Source organism: Megalops cyprinoides, chromosome 10, assembly GCF_013368585.1.
Source record: "Megalops cyprinoides isolate fMegCyp1 chromosome 10, fMegCyp1.pri, whole genome shotgun sequence".
NCBI classification, from domain to species: domain Eukaryota; kingdom Metazoa; phylum Chordata; class Actinopteri; order Elopiformes; family Megalopidae; genus Megalops; species Megalops cyprinoides.
In genome coordinates, this window is record NC_050592.1 from 18,602,251 (window position 1) to 18,622,112 (window position 19,862).

General features: G+C 38.0%; 2 protein-coding genes across 5 annotated transcripts; both read left to right on the top strand.

Moving 5' to 3' along the window:
- Positions 1-933: 933 nt before the first annotated feature.
- Positions 934-8,477, top strand: gra (granulito). Of its 4 annotated transcripts, XR_005005261.1 has the most exons (7): positions 934-1,088; positions 1,985-2,067; positions 2,486-2,544; positions 3,399-3,474; positions 5,441-5,547; positions 6,696-6,747; positions 7,754-8,477. XR_005005261.1 is itself a non-coding variant. In XM_036539732.1 (6 exons), the coding sequence occupies exons 2-6, from the start codon at positions 1,989-1,991 to the stop codon at positions 6,726-6,728; spliced, it is 354 nt and encodes a 117-aa protein (XP_036395625.1). In that variant the 5' UTR covers positions 934-1,088; positions 1,985-1,988; the 3' UTR covers positions 6,729-6,957. The 4 variants fall into 4 exon arrangements, 3 of the variants coding, with proteins under 3 accessions (XP_036395625.1, XP_036395627.1, XP_036395626.1); XM_036539732.1 differs by lacking the exon at positions 7,754-8,477 and having other exon boundaries at positions 6,696-6,957; XM_036539734.1 differs by lacking the exons at positions 934-1,088; positions 7,754-8,477 and adding an exon at positions 1,306-1,371 and having other exon boundaries at positions 6,696-6,960.
- Positions 8,478-11,386: 2,909 nt separating this feature from the next.
- Positions 11,387-16,243, top strand: upp1 (uridine phosphorylase 1). Its single transcript, XM_036539398.1, has 8 exons — positions 11,387-11,551; positions 12,156-12,206; positions 13,064-13,181; positions 13,423-13,581; positions 14,037-14,151; positions 14,691-14,900; positions 15,378-15,524; positions 15,712-16,243. Exons 2-8 carry the CDS (start codon positions 12,160-12,162, stop codon positions 15,858-15,860), a joined length of 945 nt encoding a protein of 314 aa, XP_036395291.1. The 5' UTR covers positions 11,387-11,551; positions 12,156-12,159; the 3' UTR covers positions 15,861-16,243.
- Positions 16,244-19,862: the final 3,619 nt, after the last annotated feature.

Here is a 19,862-nt window from a genome sequence, read left to right on the forward strand (position 1 = left end):
CACATCGCTTTGACGAACTACTGTAAACGTTTGATGTGAAGGTGTTGTGAAAGTGTCTCACGGCTCTCTTGGTTATTACATTCTTCAAAAACACTTGGTCGTTACAAAGGTGCGTATTTCCATTATTGGCTGATATTTAATCCACAAAAATCCCCAATATGCAACAGTACCCTCTTGTGGCATGAAAAGGTAACGTCAATCTACAGAACCTCTGTTTTATCTGGATGGCAGTGTGATGCTGTGATGCATAGTGCAGGAGTACCTTCTCCAGTTTGGAAAAGACAACGAACAGGAAAAACATAGGCGACATCTTATATATGCGGTGGTACATTATTGCAGCTGACCTTTTATTTGGAGCAGTTGCCAGCCGTGGGCGTTTTCTATAACCAAGTTATAGAGCAACTCCAGTTCTTCAGGCATTATATGGTATACAATCTTATTCATTAACGGTTTAAGTGCATTTTTATTTGGAAAATGTCATCAGTTTAAAAAAAAACCTCATTTATATTTGTCATAATAAGGGAAACACACACAAAAATACCAAAAGTTGGAATGGAACCAAAAGTTCCATTTCATGTTCCAGAATATGGAGTAAGACCACGCAAAACGTCTCAGTGTATATAGATATGCTTGATATTGAAATATAAGCTTTGTTGTACTGTTCACTTCAGTAGCCTATGCATATTAAAACCAACATGGGTTGAAACTTTCTGGTTTCCAGTGTGTCAGAAGAGAAATTTTGACTATGAGCGAATCAAATGCAGTAGTTTGTTTTTAAAAAGTAGGACAACCACATCGGACATTGATTCTGAAACTTTCCAAAATCTTGTGTCCATCAAAGTCTAAACTCGTAACATACCCGGATTTTGCGATGAAAAAAAAAGCGTCACGAGTTCAAATCCCAACAGTGTGTTTTCTGGGGCAGGAGAGCTAGCGAGCGGAGCTCAACGCATCTCTGTGGACAGAGGGGGGAGGCAGTGTGACTGGGGAGGACCGTATCACATGAGATCACTGAAGAGAGAATCTGTCCCGTCTGCCATGCAGTAACGTTAGCGCTAACTTTTAGCGAATCCGTTCTACAATACAAGGTATGCCTTTAGCTAACCCTGTAACGTTAGCTAAAGATTTTCTCGATCGTTATATTAATAGTAGGATAATTTCTGACGATCTGGTAAGCTAGATATGTTTAAAAAAGTATCTCGGGGCCCGCCCCTTCTTGGCTGGAATGACATGACTGAAGTTTGCTGCTCTGGTATGAAATACAGAGTTAGCTAGTTAGCAAGCAGTGTTGAAAAGTTAAGTGATGTGACTTAGTGTTAGCTAGCAAGACTGGCTGGTTTGTTAGCTACCTAGCCTATGCTAGCTAATTTGGTAAGATGATAGAACAGATGCGTGAAAACTGGGTCTACAGCTAGGCGATATAAAATTTGTTTTTAAATGGCTAGACTAGCCGATTGTAAATTATACAATTTTAGCCAGCTGGCCAGTTGTAGTCCAGTTGTGGCCAGTTAAATCTCTGTAACGTTAGCCATAGCGAGGTATCTGTTAGATGGCAGGACTACTTTAAACATAGCTAGCTCGCTGTGTCAGTGAATGGCTAATTTATCACCAGCTAACAACTGTTTGATATTGATAATGGATTATTTATTTCTTATACAACGTTAGCTAGCAGCCTATTTCTACCTTGAACAAATTGGATGTCGTCTTGGGGCTCTTTATATGCTCTCCTGAAGCACTATACTAGTGTCTGAGCTAACAAGCTCTGTCATGACAAAAATATATTTTTTTCATGTCACGAAAGTGCGTATTTAAAGTGGGAATGCTGAAGGTGTCTCTGGGACCGATGCATTTTTTGACTGATGTAACGTTAGCTATAGCTAAAACTGCTAGCAACGCTGCTGTGACTGCTTACGTTAGCGCACGCTAGCTAATTGACTGGCTAAATGTTAAATGTTGGTTAGACGTTTTTATCTCCCGGCCATAGGAAAATGGAAGTATCAAGGAGAAGAATTTACAGCAAGCCCCTCCAGCCAGCAAGGCCCCTTCGTCGTTTAAATACTGATCAAGGTAATTTTCGGGTTTATTATTGAATTTTTTGCCAACATCTGCGCATCTGACGTTAGCTCAATAACCCATACAGAGAAATCCTGTCATGTAAAGAAACAGAGAGGGTGAGTCTGGATAGTTCTACAGTGTTTTACAGAACCACTCTACTCTTTATGTCCAGCTGTGTTGGGTGGCTAAGTTAGATTAATAATATCTTCATTAAAACTGGGCCACCGAAGCTCTACCACTGATAACGTAACGTTATAGCCTGATAGCAGAGAAATCTTTTAGTTTTCTGTCTCTACAGGTAGCGCTTAACAAATCTATAGCCCTGTCTGTGAATCTGTATCTCCATTTATAATAGCTTTAAACCTACTCTGTGATTCAAAATTTCAAACTTCTTACTGACATGTACCTGTGAACCGATTCAACACTGAAGAGCCTCTGAGAAATGACGGAACAGAGACGTTTGCATGCGCACACGCAGACGACAACCCAGTAAGCGTCTTTCTTGTTATGAAGTGGCGGCGGGTGAGCTGGAAACAGGGGAAGCCCGAACACTACCTTTAAATCTGTCATTACTTTCAACCTGTTCCCCTTTATCCTCCTTTATCAACAATAAAACAAATAATTTCCAAAATAATCGACACCAATCGGGTAATTAGAATAAATTATTGTGGTCGCGAAACACCGCAGATTGTCTGAAATTTGTGTGCTATTGCGAAAGCTACAGCATGAGATTGTTTAATTAACAAGGGATGACAATTTGAATAATTAAGTGGCAAGTAATCCCAAAGCTTTCTCTTAAATGTTTCACATAGCTTTCTTTACAAAATTCAAATTACAAAACGGAGCTAAACTGAGTAAAATCGATTTAAATTACTGAGAATAAAGTTTTTAAGTTAAGTTGATGGCAATGAACAATAACGTTTAGAACACAGACCTCACAAAAGCTGTGATGTGTCATGAGCATTTAACGTAATTTAAATCGATAAATGACATCCTTGTTAATTAAACAATCTCACATAGTTTTTGCAAGCACACAAACTACAGACAATCTGCAGTGTTTCTTGAGCATAATCATTTATTCTAATTAAGCGATTGGTGTTGATTACTCTGTGAATTATTTGTTTTTATTGTTAATCAAGGAGGATTAAAGGGGAACAGGATTAAAGGGGAACAGGTTGAAAGTAATGACAGATTTAAAGGTAGTGTTCGGGCTTCCCCTGTTTCCAGCTCACCTGCTGCCACTGGTTATGAATGCTTCTCTATTGAATATGACCATTTGATATGGACTGGGGCAGTTTCATTGTTCAGGATTTTGTTGCTAATTTGTTTTGCCTTTTGGAAAGGTGAAGAGCATTGGTGTGGATCAACTGTACGAAATCATCCATTTACATACCCAGAGTCACCAAAAACCCAAGAAACGTATGTATCTACTGAGAAGTTTGTGGTACTAGATTTTGTTTCTATGGAGCACAAAACTGTTATTTGTTAAATGTTTTGTTTTGCTAACGGTTGTTTGTGTTTGCAGCTGTATCCAGTGTCATGACACACAACATAGAAATGTGTCATTGCTTTCATACCAGCAGTCAATTGTCACAAAGTAAAGTAAATTGTCACGAAACTCTGTAAAGAGTGTGTTTGCCAGAGGGAAATCAGAAAGGGAATTCATCCACCCAAATAGAGGGACACCACAAAGGTTCAGTATAGATGCATTTCTTAATAAAAATAGGGACTAGTTTCTCGGTGTCATGTAAGGAAATGTGTACTTATTTTGACAGTTTCTGAGCTGAAAAATGGCCATCTTTAAAAAAAATATATATATTTTTTGTGAAATTCATTTAAAGCATTTCAGCTGTCACCCAGAGGTGTCAAATATATATTATTTGAGTCACTGATTAACTGTGGGTTGAATTCAGAATTTGCTGCAGCAGTTTTTAATAGTTTCTGTTGTTTTTATTCATGAAATAGATTGAAACCACTTACAAAATAATGTTCCTGACAGAGAGAAGGGAAGTCCATGTTTCTTTTGGATATTATATACACAACCATAGGTTTGCCAATTATGTTTCTGAAGTCTTATGTCAGCTGAGCAGACAATTGAGAAGATAACTGAGAAGATAAAATGTCACACTAATGATGTGAGTGGTGAGTGAAGTAAAGGGCCATCTTGCTGATGCAGGAGGAATGCCATCTTGGTTAAGTTTTCTCTACTGCCTCACATTCTGATAAACATGTTTTGTGTCTTCCTCGTTCATTATGGTATGGCCACAAGACACAAACCACTCTGTGGAGCCAGTCACAGTCCTGTCTGTACTGCATTCTCTAAATCTAAAAACACATGTCACCCTGTGTACATTTTGTGCATTGTACTAATTCTGATAGTCACTCTCTGCCTATTGTCATACTTCCTTATCTTGTAATGCTGAATGAAGAGGAACAAAATGTACTTAAGTATTTATACCACCAATTATTTAAATGCAATGCTTTGAAATAACAGGATCATAGCAGATGCAAAAAAGCTGCAATATTGTTCTTACTGGCATGGGAAAATGACACTATGAATCCTAGTATGAGTGATGTGCACTAGAGTGATAAAGGAAGATGTCCAAACTAGCAATAATTATAATGGAAGTATTGCTTTAACAATTTCATAGAATACACGGTTTTTGTTGTTTTAAATTGACTCTAGTTCAATCCCGCTAGCGATATAGACCCGGCCAGTACCTTTAACATTATTTAAAATGAAGAGGAGGTGAGTGTCATTGTAGTTGATTACATTTTTAATATTAGTTGATTCATCTGTCATTTTAAGTGAAAACAACAGTGTGCTGACAAAAGTTCATGGGTAACAGCTGCAGTTGTTCTTGGCTGTAATCCATTCAAGTTAGGTTACCTTAATGACTTCACTGTAACAACTAAGATGGTGCTATACGTGACATAGACTGTAGGTCTGAGTTTTGTTTTCAGCAGACTGCTTACTTTTGAAATTCTTTCTACTTAGTATACAGATTACAGTTCTCAGTGTCCATACCCAGGAAAGTGGGCATCAAAATTCACAAATGTAGCTTTCTGTAAATTGCCATAGCTTACAAGTAAAGTAATCCTAATGATGGAAATTATGTCTGTGTGAATTATACCAATTAATTAGTATCCAATTAGCTTCAATCAGCAGGTTAAATTGTGTGTCACAGTAAGAACTGTGACACACAATATTATGGAGCCTTGTATTTTGGCCTCAGGTTGTGCTAAGAAGGATTGTCCCTAGCATGCATGCCTACCATGCATTAAGTTATAAATCTGAATGTATTTCCTACCAGAGGTGGTTATAGTTTATTTTCATCTGAAATGGTCAATGTGACAGCTGTATCTTTTTGTCTTGATCCATCAGAGAGAATCTCTTACAGCAGAGAGTTTCTGATTAAGTTGGCCAGCTCACCTATTGCGAAGAGGAGGCCTGATTTTTTACCAGAACATCCCGTTGTTTTGGAGAAGCCGGTGAGTTATTTGGTTGGTAAAAATACAAAACATTAAGAAAAATACATATTTGATTCCATGACACATTGTTTAATGAGATTGCCATACCAAATAAAAAGGTGACACCAGAAATATTCTTAACACTTTGTGTGTTCTCTAACCCCCTGTCGAGTTTTTATGTTCAGAGACTATCCCATGGACCCATCTCAAAATTGCACGAGTTAGACATTTCTGATGTGGAAGCAAAATGCAACAATCACAGCTGAATTGTCATAGGCCAGCTTTGGTTTGGGAGACATTCAATGTTATAACCTAATGAACAAAATACCCTCTTAGAGCCTCTTTATATATGTTGATACTTAAATTTGTAATGTGGAGATTCAAACAAAATTTCAAACTCATATCTTAAACCATTTTTGGATACACTTAATTGAAGTAGTCCTTTATTGACATTTTTGTGTTCACTGAGATTTCCTTTAAGATTCCTTTAAATTTGCAGCTAACCAAGATAGTCACATTCTTGATGTTATTTTAAATATGCTGGTGTGCCCTGATACATTTGTGGCTTTTTAGGTTTGTTTGTCTCAGAAATTATTTATAATGTGAATTATAAATTTTTCTTGTGTTCAAATCTCCACATACAAATGTATGAGCTTTAAAAAAAAAAAAAAATCTGACAGCGTTGCACTAAAGTTAACACCATTTCACAAGAAACGCCATTATCCTGGGGAGCAAGAAAGTGAACATTAACAAACATTCTGTGAACTGTACGAAGTGTCTAGCCAAGGCTAGATACTTCTCACACCGTACATTGTCCTGGTTCTGCAGGTCTTTGACTGAACATTGTGGTATTCTGGAGGAGAGCAGGTCCTCTGTACTCATCACTGTTAGCTATAGTCTTCATGTTTGTTAGTGGCCATGAACATGTCTGCAGTAAGACAAGTCCCATGAGATGAGGTTTACTATTATAATTAATTATTCCAAAAAGATGAAAACTGATATTCAGGTGAGGACCAGCCACTAAGTAGGTATTCATGGGTCTTCTGCAGTGATAATGGGAGAAGAAATACTTTAAATGGAGTCTACTGTTGCTGTTTGCTGCTTTTGTTCACAATGTTGTTGGCTTTTATTTAACATTTAATCAACACTTTGACTTTTCTCTCCTCCAGAGAGAACCTGATGTATCATGGTTGTGTCACTAGCAAAAGCCCTGGATGACTTGTAAGTAAAGCTCAAATGTTTTAGCTGGTAGATGGTACATGTTGACCTTTCACCAAGATCTTTCTCTCTCTGTCTCTAAATATTCCCTTAAAAATCCAGCCGTATAAATTGATCTATAATTAAAATGCTGTCATCATAAAAATGCCATTCTTGTAAGAATGTATTGCATGCAGTGAGGATAGAATACATACACCAAGTCAGATGCAAGGCTGCATTAGGTGTATTACATCATCATGTGAGGCTTCCATTATTCTTGTTTATTGATGGCCTATAGAACCATACAGTGATTAGTATTATACTGTGTCCTACAGAAGTCAGGGCTCCAGACTAACTTTTCCACTGGTAGCACTGGTGCTACCAATGTTCTCAGCTGGTTGCACCAGCACATGATTTGGTCGCACAATATGATATTAATCAATGACCTTGCATGCTGATGAATAGTTATAATTTGCATACCCTAGTTTTGCATTGATGTAAAGATTGACAGTGAGTCCAGACTTGATATTTGCAAAATATTTTAATCTGAACATTGTTTCCCTCGTACCGCAACCACGTGTACTGCGTTAGCCATTGTGGTTGAAAGTAGTACTTTTTCTTTTTCACTGGCTCAGTTGGTCTCTCCCTGCCTGCACCTGCACTCTCATCATCAGTTGTGTCTGAGTCGGGACCTCTCGTTTGCTCTCCCTCTCCACCAGCCTCCTCCTCTTTCTCCTCTTTTTGTTTTTTCAACCCTTTCGCGTGTACGGTCACATCGGTGTGATTAGCTGTTTAGCGCAGTGAAGAAGAAAAAGTACTACTTTCAACCACAACTCGCACAACACTCAAAAAATGGTCATATATGCGGGCATATCTGCAAGTCGCACTGGTGCGCCTAGTTATAAAAATTAGTCGCACTGTCTCCAAAAATGGTCGCAAAATGCGACTAAATGGTCGCAGTCTGGAGCCCTGGAAGTGCATTTACTGTGTAAATGTATTAAAATGCCTGTGTTCCTCATGAATCCCCCAGATCTGCTGTACCATGAAGAATTTGGATCGGCGCTAATTTTATGTTTAATGACACTTCCAGCTCCTTTCCTCCCTGTTTGCTTAATGGCCTGTGTACATGGTACGCAAAATACTCTGTTTCTCTAATGAGCTGCAGGCTGAATGGATGATACAGAAGAGATGCCTAAACGAGCTGGGAAGGAAGAAAATTCTACTGGCGTGGGGGAAAAGCTTAAGGTTTTTGCACAGTAAAAAATGTAAATATGGTGCCAAGGGTGGGGAAGGAAGCAGCACTTTACAGCAGAGCCTTGTCTTTTTGATGCTGTACTGTGCATGTGCAAATTACATGTTTTAGGTTTTAGCAGTGTGCTTATTGATTAGTCATGCTGTGAGTGTTGTACCCCACTGCTAACAAAAACCAAGCCAAAAAAGAACTAAAAACTAAAACTTTTAAGATATGGGTCTCAGTGAACGTCATAGTGAAAGTTCTGATGTTACGCACGTGAGGTGATTTTTCCTTTGTGACTTTATTTACATTTGAAATGGTTCCGTTAAGCTTCTCCCAGCTGGTGCAATGTTTCTGTAGCCTACTAACAGGGGAGGGGAGGTCTTTTCTTTTGTTCTCAACGTTAATGTTAGAATTGGAGTGAAACAGATTTGGTGTGCATACAGTGTTTGAGGTTTGATTCCCTCCCCCCATCTTTTTTTTTCAGTTTTTTAGAAATGTTGTTCATTGGTGGCTACAGTATTAACATCTATATCACAAATGTAACAATGTGACAATTCATTTTGCCCAAAATGTATTATTACAATGAAAAAAGAAAGTAGAAGGTGTTTCTGTTGACCCCAGAATATATGGTTGAATGCACAAGATATGTATCTGTTGCCTCTTTGTTTTATGTGGGCACCTTGAAGTATATGCACAAACTGGTGTTTTAAGACTGGATGAATGGATGGCCTACCTTGCTTAGGTCTGAGAAGGTTGCGAAAATAGTATGGAAAGAAGTCTTCAGTGCTATACAGTATATTATGGTGTAAATTCAGTTTCATACAATTGCCTAAGATTCTCCACCTTCATTTGGAGAAAAAAAAATTAATATGAAGTTGTCCTGCATGCCTGCCTTGTGAAATCAAACATCTGTTCAAATAATCGCTTTTTGTAATCGGGTGTGGGGAACGTGACAAGTGAATGCCCATTTTTGTATTGCAACGTATTTATTTTATTTATAATTTATTTGTTGTGTGATTGTTTTCTTTATGTTTGATTGTGGTGAAGTTCTGTTGATGGGGTTGATGGAGTTGAAGGTTTTTGAAGAGATTTATACTGCAAAGACTTGCAATGGATGTGATGGAAAAATGAAACAAACTGCAATGTTGGCCTTTCTCCTGTAGCTGGCAGTGATGCACAAAGTCTTACCAAACTTGAAAGTGCAATTGGCATAGGCATCTTCACAAAATGAGGAGGGAATGCCTTGTACATTTCTATATTCTGATAAAAGGTCTTGTATTTCTCAGTAATTTGTCTGTGTGTGTGTTTTTTTAAAGAAAGTTTACCAGTAGTTGCTCAGTACAACACTTGCAAAGGCACTAGAACTAAACCTCAATGTCTTTCAGCCTCCTGATACTGTGACCCTTACTTTCATCATAAGTTTTAATGTTGTATAATAGGTTTTCCAACATGTTTTCCATCTACTGGTATGAGCATTTGAGTCTACATAAGTATTTAAACGACCACCAAGAGAGAATACAGTCATTTGTTGAACCTCATGTTCAGTTTCTTTCACCTGCTGTGCTTTCAAAAAGACACTACAGCTTCCACAAATAATCCTTTGTTAGCCTGCTACAGTAATGTACAGACTCTGGAGAACCACCAATCAGTTTTTTAAAATCTTTCTTGTGTCCTAAGATCACATGGTTTTGGAAGACTCAGACCACCTGCTCACCACTGACAGTTAACCAGTCACTTACTTCACTGAACTAAGGATATTAATGTCTGAATGGTAGCTATAAATCTGTGTGCTTTCAAATTACATGCAGAACATGATATAGAGGTACTCTAGATGTGCCATGGAAATGTAAACAATGTAGTAAAATAAATTTTAAAACTACAGAAATCACTAAACAAGTGACAGGTGGCATGTAGGTTTACAATTTGTTTTTTGACATGATTCCATAGTAAGCTCCTAAATGGAATGTGTGAGGGGGTGACATTTTTTGTGAATAAACCCACTGTTAACTCAGTGCACCTGCTCTCCAACAGAAACCCATCTACAGGCCACTTGTTCTTTTTCCACTGTGTTGGTTAGATTTTATTTGACATTTGGGAGATGTAGAGGAACGGAAAAATCTAATTCTCAGTCCTGCATTGTAAAGCTCACAGGTAATTGGACAGTTACTGATTTGTCCACAGTTGCTGGCTACAATTGTCAGCAAGCTTGAAAAAGTTATCCACTTCAAGGCAGAAAGCTATACTGCTCATTATTAACAATGACTAGGAATCATGGATATGTTGTAAAGGAGAAAGAATGAAGAGTTTCTCAGACTGCTTTCAGTGAGGCCAGTGGTCAGAATGCCCTTCAGAGGTCACATGGACTGCTAACTACACTGATTCGGGGCAAGAGGGCTTGGGAAGGGTTTAAGATGAAGCATGGTCTTCACTCATAATTTTGGTTTATTTTTTGTTTATTAAAATGTTTAAACGAGTGACAATGTTTATACAACAAACACAGGTCAATTCAATGCGAACCAATGTAATTATTGTGGCAGAACCGCTATATCTGATCAACTTTTAAAGATATGTGGTTTACTTTAAATGTTTGATTTTAAGCACTGCTCCCACTCTTCAGGATCAGTGACTGCTTGCAGAGTCGTGTAGACTAGCTAAAACGTTTTGACGTTATAAACTTAAAGAAAACTAGAATGCTTTAATGTATGAGTATTAAAACACAGAAACGTACAAATGGTTACTGGGTGTATTTATTGGTTGTTGGGTATATTCATCGAGTTATTTGTTATTGGGTTTATGTAACAGGATTGATTGAATGTCCTCTGTGGAAAAACCAATTCAGAAAGTCTTCCGGGAGTCGCTTCTTCAAAATGACGCTGGGGATATACTGTACGTGTACATGTGCTCGTAGCCCAACCACGCAGCTGTGGCTACACAGCGTTACATAAATAATCGCAGATCAGTAACCACAGCTGTGTGGTTCTAGGCTTGTATCAAAGCCAATTGATACGGTCAACCACGCAACCGCAGGGAATGGCTACTTTCACCTAGGTTGTATCTGGACAGGTTCTTTGCTATTTAAACATTTTTCTTTTTTATGAATGCAAAAATTGTTACATATTTAACCATAAAAACATACAACTGTGCAGAGGAATATCAACAACATTTAATGTGTTAATGTTTACTGTTCCACACTGCTTTTCTGTTTATATTATTGCAATCTCAATTCCAGTATGTTTTTGCAATTGGGGATATATGTTACTAATTTAGGTTTTCCTGTCATGATATATCTTATTTGTAATACATACGCCATCAAAGTTTTATACTTAAGCATTTGGAAGGGGCACACTACCGTACACCGTCGGCCGATTTACCTGCAGATCTGCGTAGCTGTACGCATGCTCCGAGTCATTTGACGATAGACGCGAAAACGCGCACGCATCGCATATGTGCATGACGGATCGCTTTCCTGACAGCCTGTAAGCCGACAGACAGTGCAGCAATAAGCATACTGAATACAACACCACGCCAAGCACACGGAAAGTAATATTAACGCGAAAAGGCAAACTGATTCAAGATCTTCGTCTAGTGTTGGTAAGTCACTCGCTAACTAGTTAGCTAGCTGGAGTGAGTAAATGTAATCTATCATATTGATGTAGTTACCGTTTTTGAAGCTATAGTTAAACTACAACTGGCTACAGTAACATTAGCAAGCCACCTAGCCACACTCCTGAGAGTTTAATGAGAAAATCGGTTAGCTGACCATTGAACGCAACATACAGGATGCAATTTATATCCACATTTATCCCCTACTTGCATATACCTAATGTTCGCTGCGGAGTGCTAACTGTATCAACTAGGTAGTTACCGTAAACAACAGCTACCTTTGATTTTACTATTAGCTAGCTAACCATAGTATCAGGAATTCTCAGACTCCGTATGCTAGGTAGCTAATGTTAACCGATGGTAGCTAGCTAATCTAGCTGTCAGGGCAAATAAAAAAGTAGCATGTTAGTATATATGTTGCTAAAAATGTCACTGTGATGTATACAGCTGTTAACGAAATCATTCGCGAGGTCTTTATAAAATTACGAATTTAGCCCAGCTACCTCGCTGTCGTAAAATTGTTCATTAACAAAAGTCTTATTTTGACTGAATATTGTGGATAATAGTTATTGTTTGAAATTTCTCCTCCCAGGAAAATGGCTCCAGGATTCGGCGATGAAGAAAAGAATGGGGAATGTAAAGGGTGAGGAATTCCGAGCTCTGAAAACCCTCAGATAACTTAAAAAAAATAATAAAAAAAACAAAAAAAAAACTGCTCCCTCATGCACATTGTTTTAAATTGCATATAAAAACAATAATGCAAATAAAACGTATATTTGCTTCGACAAGTAGGGATGTTTGTGTAATGTTGCATTTTGTCATGTTTTCACATGTAGCTTAATGCTGCTTTACGTAAAATTATGAGTAGTAGTTGCATATTTCAGAAAGTGCATATTCTTTTATTGCGTTGTCAATCATCCCTTGACTGTGTATCATACTGGATGTCCTTTGGAGATCCTTCTCTTGTGCAGTAATTAATAAGTGATGAAAGCAGGATATAAGGAAATGGCTTTCTGTGTTGGGTCTGTGTTTCTCAGTTGACCATAGTAAAACCCTGCTGAAACTTCCTGTATGAGCAATAGAGAAAAAAAAAAAAAAATGCGGATTGGCAAACTGTCCAGGAGGAAGTGGTTGAGTAAACATCCTCTCAGTCTGGCTCCCTTCTTTTCAAAGACATGAGAACTGTGATATTCTAAATGTAAAAGTATAATTCAAGTAGCCACAACAAGAATATACAAATACAAATACATATATATATATATATACACACACACAGGAGGAACGAGGCGGTTAAGGAAATGCACTTGGAACTAGCAGGTCATGAGTTTGATGTTCCCTGGAGCAAGGTTCTTAACCTGAATCGCTAAATACTAAGTTGTATAAATGGGTTACATATAAAATGCAAGTTATGTAAGTCGTGTTGGATAAGAACAACTAATCAATATACAAATGTAATCCTCCTAGCTAGCAAATTATTTTTCATTTGTCTCTCCTCCCTAGCCCAAAGTCCATTAAGGTGAACAATCCACACTTGGACTCAATGAAAGAGGATATACTGTACCATTTCAACTTGGGAACAGCATCGCATGACTTACCAGCAATGTTTGGGGATGTTAAAGTAAGGTCTAGCAGTTATTTCACTTGCTAATATTATGAAGTCACATTAAATTGTGTTTTTTTAACGTTATTTTCATGGATTGACAGATTAGTATGTATGTATCTTATATATTTAGGTATGTATATATTAAAACATACTTTAGATTGTGGTGTCTCTGGATAAAACAAACCTCCGTATACCTGTGTATAAAAAGAATACAATCTTACTCACCTGTGTTCTGTGCTTCTTGTTCCTTTCCCAGTTTGTTTGTGTTGGGGGTAGTCCCTGGAGGATGAAAGCTTTCATCCAATACATCGCTGGAGAGCTGGGACTGGGGGACCCCAAAACAGACTACCCTAACATCTGTGAAGGAACTGACCGCTACAACATGTACAAAGTGGGCCCTGTGTTGTCTGTTAGCGTAAGTGTGAACATCCAGCCTTTGCTCGTGGAAATGGTAGTAAATTATTTATATTCCAGACAATCCCATAACAGTAATTCAGCAGTTTTTTTTATTATCACCACTCACTTTATTAATGGGACACATCATGGTCTGCATAGAGTATGCTGTTGCTGAAGTTGTTGTTAAATTAGTTAAATTTTGCTGGGCTAATTTTAATTTGCTGGGTGTGGTAATCCAGGTGCCAGTCTTGTTTTGAGTCAACAATCAAGACCTTGCATAACAGCAGCATGCATAAAAGAAGAGAACTCAAATCACTGTCAACTCTGGGAAGATGGATTTCCCGCCAGAGTTTACGTAGAATGAAGGGATTCAGGGCATACCAGGGTATACCAAAAGTCAGATTGACGTGGGATTGTCTGGGATTAGGGCACTGAGATCATAGGCCTAACGTGATGTGTTTAACTGTGTTTCAGCATGGCATGGGCATCCCTTCAATTGCTATAATGTTACACGAACTCATCAAGCTCCTGTACCACGCAAAATGCTCTGATGTCACAGTAGTGCGCATTGGGACTTCAGGTGGAATAGGTAGCTCATTCTTCATTCACTGACCATCCCATAGAGCTAACATCAACATAGACTGATTCTCAGAAGGGGTCCTGCTGACCCACTTTGTATGCAGGTTTTAGTTCTGAATAAACTCCTGATTAATTCAATACTGATACACTGCACTGGTGTGTGTGTGTGTATAATACTGACATGTTTGAGCAGTACGAATGGGCATAAATAATCCTAGGAAGTACTTTTACTGATTTTTTTTTTTGTACAAAACATATTTTCAGTAATCCATAAAGTCATAAGGGAAATGCAGATGGACTGATTAACTTTCAATCATGAGCTTAATCTAGCCAGAAAACCTGTAAATACAATGGTCCCTCAAGACCAGGCTTGATATAATGTAATATGCATATTCTATTAATATTAAATATTCTGAATTTGGGTCTAACACACCTTTTTTAACGTCTCGCGGTAGGTTTCCCAAGTGATTTGTGGGTATGGTTGAAAAATACTTTCAGAATATGAGCTACATGTGTGCATGATGCTTTTTCCTTCCTTTTTCCCCACAGGTCTAAAGCCAGGTACTGTGGTCATCACCAAGCAGTCTGTGGATGCTCGTTTCCAACCGCAGTTTGAGCAGGTCATTCTTGGGAAGACAGTGGTTCACAGTACAGACTTGGATGAAGATCTGACTGAGGAACTTCTCCAGTGTGGGGCAGAGCTGGATGAATTTGAGACAGTCGTAGGCAACACCATGTGCACACTGGACTTCTATGAAGGTATCTGTTACAGATGCAGGGGAACAGCCAAAAAAGCCCATCTAAATAAGTACAGAAGTGTGTTGTGTGAAATTAAGAATTTTTGCTAATTAGTCTGACCCACTTGGAAACTGCCATATTGTTTGGTAATTTTTGTAGACTGAGATTAATAAATTCCTATGCTATGCACTGTCACAAAGTAATAATTTAAAGCAAGTGTTTTTGCATTTTAATTTCAGTGACCACAAATCTCATAATGTCAGGTTCAAAAGTGCAACATTTGTTAATTAGATATTTGAGCACATTAAGGTCTAAGTGAATTATGAGTTACTGCCATTGGTTGTTTTCTTGTGGTATTAAAGAGAATGGTGATGAGCTGTGTCAGGAGGGTAAATATGTGAGTGAAAGGACCAGAACTGAATGGTATAGGGCTCACAGTTGAACCCCGGCGTCTCTGTGAATATGGATGCAGAGTTTAATAGTGTTGTATTGTTGCAGGTCAAGCTCGTCTGGATGGTGCTTTCTGCTCCTACACTGAAGAGGACAAGCAGAACTACTTGGCTGAGGCGTACTCTGCAGGAGTCCGTAACATTGAGATGGAGTCGTCCGTGTTTGCAGCTATGTGCAAACTCAGTGGTCTTCGAGGTGTGTTATTTTCCATGACAGGAAACGGCTGTAGGCTGTCCTGCTTGTGGTAGCTCCAATTATGCCTCAGCTACTGTATTAATTTTTGAATGTTAGCAAAGTTAGCAAACCTGAACGTGTGAATGACCTCCCTGTCTTCTTTCTGCTCTACTCTAATACTGTCACATTTCTCATTTGGGATCTCCAGGTGCGGTGGTGTGCGTGGCACTGCTGGATCGCTTGAAAGGGGATCAGTTGACAAGCCCTCATGATGTTCTCCACAACTTCCAGCAACGTCCCCAGATACTGGTGGGGCACTATATCAAGAAGCAGCTGAATGCATCACAGAAAAAGTGATCACCAAGGTATGCATTTTTTAAAATCAATGCTGTGCACATTCGCAATCTTTACATGATGTCAGTTGGTTGATACAGTGGGCTTGGCCAATAGGAAAATCTATCCACATGATTTCAAGACGTGTGAATCTGCACAGCATTGATCCAGAAAGTGTCATGCAATGTTAGTCATTCTAGAGAGTCTGATCTTAGCTTTCCTATAATAATTGTGGTCTGAAGAAATGATCTTTATTACTTGTAGACATTTTGTTTTTGTGTCTGTGAACAAATTAATTTAGGAAACATTTGCACTAATGCTAGATTTGGTGCACAGTCTATGTATACATTATGGACTGATTATATGCAAACAGTGTAAATACTCCCAAGTTCTTGCTAGCATAAAAATGTGCCAGAATTAAATCCTATTTAACTTGCCTATAGTAATATACAAATAGGTTGAACCATGTCTTTAATATGTTTGGTTATAGCTAAATTATATTTGTATTTGTTTAAATCTCATAAATCATTCAGAAGAAAAATCTTTGCACTACCTCTGAATATTCATACCTGAATGTGAGGTCAGAAATAATTTCACCAATTTCCACATGATGTGGATTTAGAAAAGGGAACTTGTTTTATCTGATACATACATTGAAATAACTCACTGAAGTGTGTTACAAAATTATATTAAATCCAATCCCTCTTAAAGAGTTTTCTCTGTGAAAAGTGGGAATAATGGCATTTTTTATACGATGAGAGTTAAACTTCATGAATCCTACAATGCATCTTATGATGCACACTAGCTGCTGTGCATTCTTGGTCACTGACTTGTTTGAATCAATCAGCACATTGTGCTCGGAACAGCAAAACACTATGATTGGGTCAAATAAAATCAGTGACATCATTATTCACCGGACACCCTTAACCAGGGTGACTTAGAGGGCTGTCGTGGCAGCGTGCACTTTGTGCATTCTGAAAGAGCTGCGAAACAAGAACATAACATATGAAGGTTTCACCCATTTTCAGGGGTTCATGAAGCCTCACTCTCCTATCACTATCATTAGTCATCTGCAGCCATGAAATTAACGTGCTGGTTCACTGAATGGGTCTCATAAGTCACAGGATGCACTTGTTGCAATACAAGCTGTAAGGCCTTGAGCTTAAGACTCTAATTACTGTATTGTTTTAAATGTTAAAAGTCAAATATTCTGGTGCTTTTTACAGGGACATCAGTTTTGTCCTTTTTTTTACATTCAAAGTCTTAATTTGTTTCACGTACAAAGCCTTGAGTCTGAAAACCCTCTGTCAAAGGGGATGTAAGACAGTTATTTTAAAGATGAAAATGACAGATAGCTCTTACAACATGTGGTGTTCCTCAAGCTCAGACGACAGACCAAAAATGTACTCATCACATATTCCTTCTGTTGCTAATGCTCTGCTGTTCTGTTGCCTTTATAGTACATTATAGCTAATAGGTATTTCATTAATCATTGGTTTTTCAATTGTCAAAATTACATGGAACATGGAGAAAGGGATTTTATACTTTTTAATGATGTGAGTCTTTAATGTCAGGCTGAGTAAAATAGACAAAAGTTTTTAATGTGAAATCAAGTGAACCAGTATAACAACCAAACCATTTTGGGTCACTTGAATATAGAGGAATTGGCTTCCTCTATTTTAGGTTATTGCATATTCTGTTCCAAAACCCCATACAGCCTGACCATAGTTAATGATGGGATATTTAAGATGAACACCTGTTCACTTTATCTCAGTCTGAGAACATCCTGTGGAATTCCCACTAATGCTTTTTCCAGTCAGTCTTGAATAACCTTATCACTGTGTAATGGCATGCATGTGTACTGTGTTATATTGCAGAGACCAAACATAATGTTGGTAGCCTTGCTACTGTTATTTATTGTTGCTGTACTTTACTGTTTTGCCGTTTTTTGTTCCATTTTTTTGAGTAGGATTGCTTCTTTGATTAAAACTCAGTGAGTCTCTACTCACTTACTCCAGTACATGTGTTGCTTTCTCTTTGATCTGAGTTTCATATTGCATCCTTTCCCCACTCCCTGTTTTTCCCTAATCTGTTAATACAAAAAACAAGTGTGTATATTGTATGCCTTTTTTTAAATGAATCTCTTCTAAAGAATTTTCCTTTTAGCAGCATCTTACATTGGTGTTCTTGTGTCAGTTCAATTGCAGGTTCAAAGTCAAAGGAGCAGTACTAATATTTTTTGACTGAACATTCCTTGATCTCATTGTCTCATTCTGTTTTATTTAGGTCCAAAATAGTTGAAACATTGAAATTTTTCCTCAAATGACCAAAAGGAATCCCTGAAAGGCATTTCCTGAATATTGGAGATGTATTGTTGCATCAGTTATTACAAAATGATAACAGAAACTGGCTTATCAAGTCTTTTCAACCACTTAATGCAGAGTTAAGCTATTGTATATAATGGTTAATGGTTGGTTTCTACAGTCGCTTGATATTCTATAATGCACTGTTAGATTCAGTCACAAACGTTAATTGGTACCACCAAATTAGAATTTATAGGAAAAGAGCGTGGTCTTTATTGCAGATTATATTTCCTCAAGATAGGGATCCTGCTGTTTGATTTGTTTTTCAGATACAGATTATAAATACTGGCATGGGTAGCGCAATCAAAAAAGTCATTGGAGTACCCGTTTTTCTTAGATAAACTAACCACACAAAGACTTTTAACTATTTCAGTCTTAAAGATGTTGAACACCTTGGAACAACACACACATTTCAAATGACTGTGATGTGTGACGTCCAAGTCTTTGAGGGTTCAAAGACTTTTCAGATCTGTTCTATTCCAGAGTGGTTATACTGCCCTCAAGTGGTCGTGTAAGTACCATTTACCCGAAGTCGCCACAAGGGGATGGTATCTGACTAATTCTTTTGTATCCTAAAAGCTACACAGTGTATTTTCTCCAAACAATAAAAAAAGTCTTACCATTGTGATCATAGGAGCTGAAATTTCAGAATAAACAGGCCTGCCGTAGCTGCAGGGCAGAAACAGCCCCTCACAATTGATTTTTCTTAATGTTAGTCATAGCTTAATAGCTGTATCATCTTTCCACACATAGACCAAGAGCTCGAAAAAATTTAAGGAAACAATTATAGTCCCACAGGGACAATTTTGGTTACTGCATCCTTTGTACTACTCTGTCCAGTTTTTCAAGACACATTGTTTCAACTAAATTTTAGCCGTGTAAACTGGCCGTCTTTCTTTTCTAACTTCTTCAGTTGTTGGATTCATATAAAATCTTCCAGCCAGCTTCCGTACACTTGGTCTGCAGCGGTCTGTTACTCTCTTATCGCATAGTTGGGAATGCAGTAAGGTAGTTACTATATGCAGAAATCAAACTGTATCGTTTGGCCTGTGAACACAAACTACTTAAAGTGTCCTCAAAAATTGACTTCATGCATTTTATTTAGTTCGCTCAAAACTGATCAGGATAAGATCTTTTCGACCTCTTCTGGTATGGCAAGATGTTTGTGTCAAAACAGGTAACCCAAGCCTTTACCTTTCGCGCCCCTTACTTTGGGAACGCATAAAACAATAACAAAACTTACTTTAATCTCAAACTGTTCATACACACTGTATGATGTAATATTATTATATAACACGAACCCGTAAGATAAACGATGTCTTTATTTTTACGTAAAATAAGGGAATCGACCTACTGTCAGTCTTTCTTGACAAATCATTGTATTTTCACAACTTTTACTTTTCTCTTTGAATATTGACAGTGGCAGTTTTTGAACTTGACTGATTACAAGCCTAACTCAACACCACAATTTCCTACTCACAATGCAATTCGATGATAGTGATAGTGTGATCGTGTAAAGCTTGAGCATCTTTATTGTGGTTGGCTGAATCGGAATACGCCAGTTCAACTAGAGAACACCGTCACCAGTATAGGTTGCGGTGTCACCCATCTACCGCTGCCACCACAATCATTAACCACCTCACCCTTTCCATTATGCAACACT

Coding starts and splice junctions, on each gene's coding strand:
- gra (XM_036539732.1), top strand. CDS start 1,989: ATGGAAGTATCAAGGAGAAGAATTTACAGCAAGCCCCTCCAGCCAGCA. Junction 2,545..3,398: donor CACACGCAGACGACAACCCA/GTAAGCGTCTTT, acceptor CCTTTTGGAAAG/GTGAAGAGCATTGGTGTGGA. Junction 5,548..6,695: donor CCGTTGTTTTGGAGAAGCCG/GTGAGTTATTTG, acceptor TCTCTCCTCCAG/AGAGAACCTGATGTATCATG.
- upp1 (XM_036539398.1), top strand. CDS start 12,160: ATGGCTCCAGGATTCGGCGATGAAGAAAAGAATGGGGAATGTAAAGG. Junction 13,182..13,422: donor CAATGTTTGGGGATGTTAAA/GTAAGGTCTAGC, acceptor TTCCTTTCCCAG/TTTGTTTGTGTTGGGGGTAG. Junction 14,152..14,690: donor TGGGACTTCAGGTGGAATAG/GTAGCTCATTCT, acceptor TTTTCCCCACAG/GTCTAAAGCCAGGTACTGTG.